This window comes from Propithecus coquereli, unplaced genomic scaffold, assembly GCF_000956105.1.
Source record: "Propithecus coquereli isolate 6110/MARCELLA unplaced genomic scaffold, Pcoq_1.0 Scaffold112, whole genome shotgun sequence".
Lineage (NCBI taxonomy): Eukaryota > Metazoa > Chordata > Mammalia > Primates > Indriidae > Propithecus > Propithecus coquereli.
The window spans coordinates 3564611-3568488 of NW_012135192.1; the positions used below are offsets into that span (position 1 = coordinate 3564611).

The 3878-nt window shown below is 36.1% G+C and overlaps 1 protein-coding gene across 1 annotated transcript in view; it reads left to right on the forward strand.

Moving 5' to 3' along the window:
• Positions 1–3878, forward strand: part of NAA15 (N(alpha)-acetyltransferase 15, NatA auxiliary subunit) — a 126699-nt gene that overhangs the window by 101759 nt on the left and 21062 nt on the right. Inside the window, exons 18-19 of the mRNA XM_012654680.1 lie at positions 813–959; positions 2067–2164. Coding sequence (XP_012510134.1) covers positions 813–959; positions 2067–2164 — 245 coding nt within the window. The remainder of the gene's footprint in view (positions 1–812; positions 960–2066; positions 2165–3878) is intronic.

Below are 3878 nucleotides of genomic sequence, written 5' to 3' on the forward strand. Positions count from 1 at the left end.
TAAACCCCCAATTTTATAGATCAAAAAATAGGTTCAGAGAGGTTATGACTAGTCCAAACCCAGATCCATACCCAGGTCTGTCTGGCTTCAAAGCTCTAGGCTGTCATCTTTCTATACCAAAATAACAATGAAACAAAGCATAACTTGGAATCAATCCAGAGGGATTGGGGTCTGCTTTTTCATCTCTAAATCCCAAGGCCTGGGAATACAGGTATTTATTGACTATTATGAATTTATTACAGGAAAATGCTTTGGTAGTCCTTTGGAGTTTATTATATAGTGATAGCTCAATTCACATAGTTCCTAAAAAGGGTCAATGAAGTCAGCTATGTTTTCTTTTTTTTTAAAATTGGTAAATGTGCCTTACTTAGGTATAGAGGAAGATAGGGAAGATGAGGAAAATTTCTTGTCTTCAGCACAACGTATTGCCTGTGATAGTATTTACCATGTAGGTGCTCTGAAGCCCCTGTGCTTTGCAGACCTTAAGGTTGAGGACAATCCTGGAGGCCCAGAAGGCTTTGAAATTATATCTTTTGTCATTCATTTTGCTTCCTGTTGTTTTCTGGAAATGAATCACCTGTCAGTGAAATTCTTTGAATGCCTTTAAAACAATCATTAGATTGGTCTGCTGATACGTATTCTTTAAATTTATATAGGTAAGCTCTTCTTTAAATATTGAATTATCAGTAGGTTTTATCTAGTCTTGTATATATTTGCTGTGTTGCATTGCCCTCATCAAGTAGATAATTTACCTCTTACAAACCTTATCAGAGTATTTAACTACTAAGACAGTTTGTTTTTAATTTATTCAGCAGTATGTGAAAGTAAAGATTTACCTGATACAGTTAGAACAGTGTTAAAACAAGAAATGAATCGTCTTTTTGGAGCAACAAATCCAAAGAATTTTAATGAAACTTTTCTGAAAAGGAATTCTGATTCATTGCCACACAGATTATCAGGTAATCACTTTATTTTATCCCTCTCTTAGCCTTCTAAAACCACTTCAGTATTTATTTTAATAGATAAGTGAAAGGTAGGGTACACATTTTTAGCACAGAAAGAGGCATTGTGTATATTTTACATTTTAATCCTGTGAAAATAGGCAGCTTAAATATGCTTCCTAAGCTGTGTGCGGTGGTACACACCTGTAGTCCCAGCTATTTGGGAAACTGAGGTAGAAGAATCACTTGATCCCAGGAGTTCAAGCCAATCTGGGCAACATAGCAAGACCCTGTCTCAAATATATACGTACATACACACACACACATTTTCTACACATTTTTAAATTTCTTAAGACAAAATTATTACTGTGAATCAAGGTCAGTCATCTCTCTTGGCTCAGCACTGGCATTACAAAGAAGCAAGTATAACTAAATTTAAATGTATATCATACAATAGAGGAGGAGCTTTTTCTTTTATTTCATTATATTCTTATAATTCACTCAAATGTGACCATCATCTTCCATTTCTCATGCTTATTGTTGGTATCAAATTTGACAGTGGTAAACACCTGGAACCATCTGATAGTTTATGGGAAAAATCTGGACTTTATGGGACCATGTGGGTAGTGCTTTAGTGGTATGCTTTCAAAATACCTGGCTAAGAAGCCCAGCAGCTTTGTGTGCCTTTGTGGAATCCTGAACTCAGTTTTTTGGCACATAGTATTGAGATTGGGTATTCCCTTCACCCCCAAATTATTATGCTCATTTTAGAAAGAAGACTATCCATGGTCCCACCACAGAGTATTATTACTAGAATATTTGTATTTCTTCATAGTCTCTTTTACTGTGCATATTTTATGTATACATTATATTTTATTGGATAGATATACATGATATACCTTAATCATTTTGACAGTTTACCTATTTTTGACGATTAGGCTATTTCTAGTCTACCCTCAGGATTTTTTTTTTAAATAACAGTATGTCTGTGGCTATTCCCATTTTTCGAATAAAGTGCCACGCCCTGTGTGCACATATAACTTGCATTTTATATTTGAATAGGTAGAGGAAAAGATGTTGGTTTTACTTGAAATAAAACAAATTTCCTTTCCCCTTCTCATTTAGCTGCCAAAATGGTATATTATTTAGATCCTTCTAGTCAGAAGCGAGCTATAGAGTTGGCAACAACACTTGATGAATCCCTCACTAACAGAAACCTCCAGGTAAAGAGTTTTCATCATCTCTACGTAAGGATACCTAACTACTTTTTGTTTCTCTTTTCACCAAGAAAAATAACTTTTTTGTTGCTTGTATGTACTCTTCTTCAAACCATTAAGAATCTATGTCAGAAATAGCTCATCTGAAATTTATTTAGGGTTTTGTGTATATATATATATACACACACACACACACACACACACACACACGCACACCAGGCTACTTGGCATTCAGTAACTAGTTTCACATCTGTAATTTGGAATAACTTTTTTAGAAATATGTTTTAATAAAAGCATATGTACATTTCATATGTTATTTTTAGATTTCAACTCGTCTCTGCATTTCTGAGCAAGCAGTGGTCTCAGTGAATATTCTGACATATTTAAGGTTTATTTACCAGGGGCTAAATTATTAGGTTGATGCAAAAGTAATTGCAGTCTCTGACCATGAATGTTAAATCATTATAACTAGGCTCAAATACAACTTTATTAATCAAAATAGGAACCATTACAATCATCACATTTTTGCCAATGAGAAATAAGTTTGTTTATCTCTGTAGCATAAAAATCCGTGCTTCAGAATTCGATGAACTCTTGGAAAGCATTTTCTGCATCCTGCTGGTTGTGGAAGCATTTTCCCTGCAAGAAGCTGTCGAGATGTAGTCGGTTGATGATAGGTCAGATGAATGTGGCAGATGAGGCAAAACTTCATAGCCCAGTTCGTTCAACTTTTGAAGCGTTGGTTCTGCGATGTGCGGTCGGGCGCTGTCATGGAGAAGAATTGGGCCCTTTCTCTTGACCGGTGCTGGCTGCAGGCATTGCAGTTTTCAGCACATCTCATTGATTTGCTGAGCATACTCCTCAGATGTAATGGTTTCGCCAGGATTCAGAAAGTTGTGGTGGATCAGACTGGCAGCAGACCACCAAACATGACCCTTTTTTGGTGCAAGTTTGGCTTTGGGAAGTGTTTTGGAGTTAGTTCTCAGTCCACCCACTGAGCTGGTGGTTGCCAGTTGCCACTTTTCATTGCACTTCACAATCCGATTGAGAAATGGTTCGTTGTTGCATACAATAAGTGAAAGCGACACTTCAAAACAATGATTCTTTTGATTTTCAGTCAGCTCATGAGACACCCACTTAACGAGCTTTTTCACTTTTCCAACTTGCTTCAAATGCCAAACAACTGTAGAATGGTCCACAAGGAGTTCTTCGGCAACTTCTCATGTAGTTGTAAGAGGATCAGCTTTTACGCTTGCTCTCAGTTGTTGTCAACTTCCTATGGCTGGCCACTGTGCCCCTCATCTTCAAGGCTCTTATCTCCTTTGCCAAACTACTTGAACCACCACCGCACTGTACGTTCGTTAGCTGTTCCTGGGCCAAATGTGTTGTTGATGTTGCGAGTTGTCTCCACTGCTTTATGACCCATTTTGAACTCGAATAAGAAAATTGCTCGAATTTGCTTTTTTGTCTAACATAATTTCCATAGTCTAAAATAAATATAAAATAAACAAAATAAGTCATCAGCAAAAAAACAGAAGGCAAAAAATAGGCATTAAAATGATGTATAACATAACCGCATTTATTTAAGAATGTATTCCAGTATCATGTAACAGCAAATTTCAACAATGCTAAAACCGCGATTACTTTTGCACCAACATAATAAAATACTCATTTTATAGCTTGTAATACAATATGAGATTAAATAGAGTAAAAGATAATA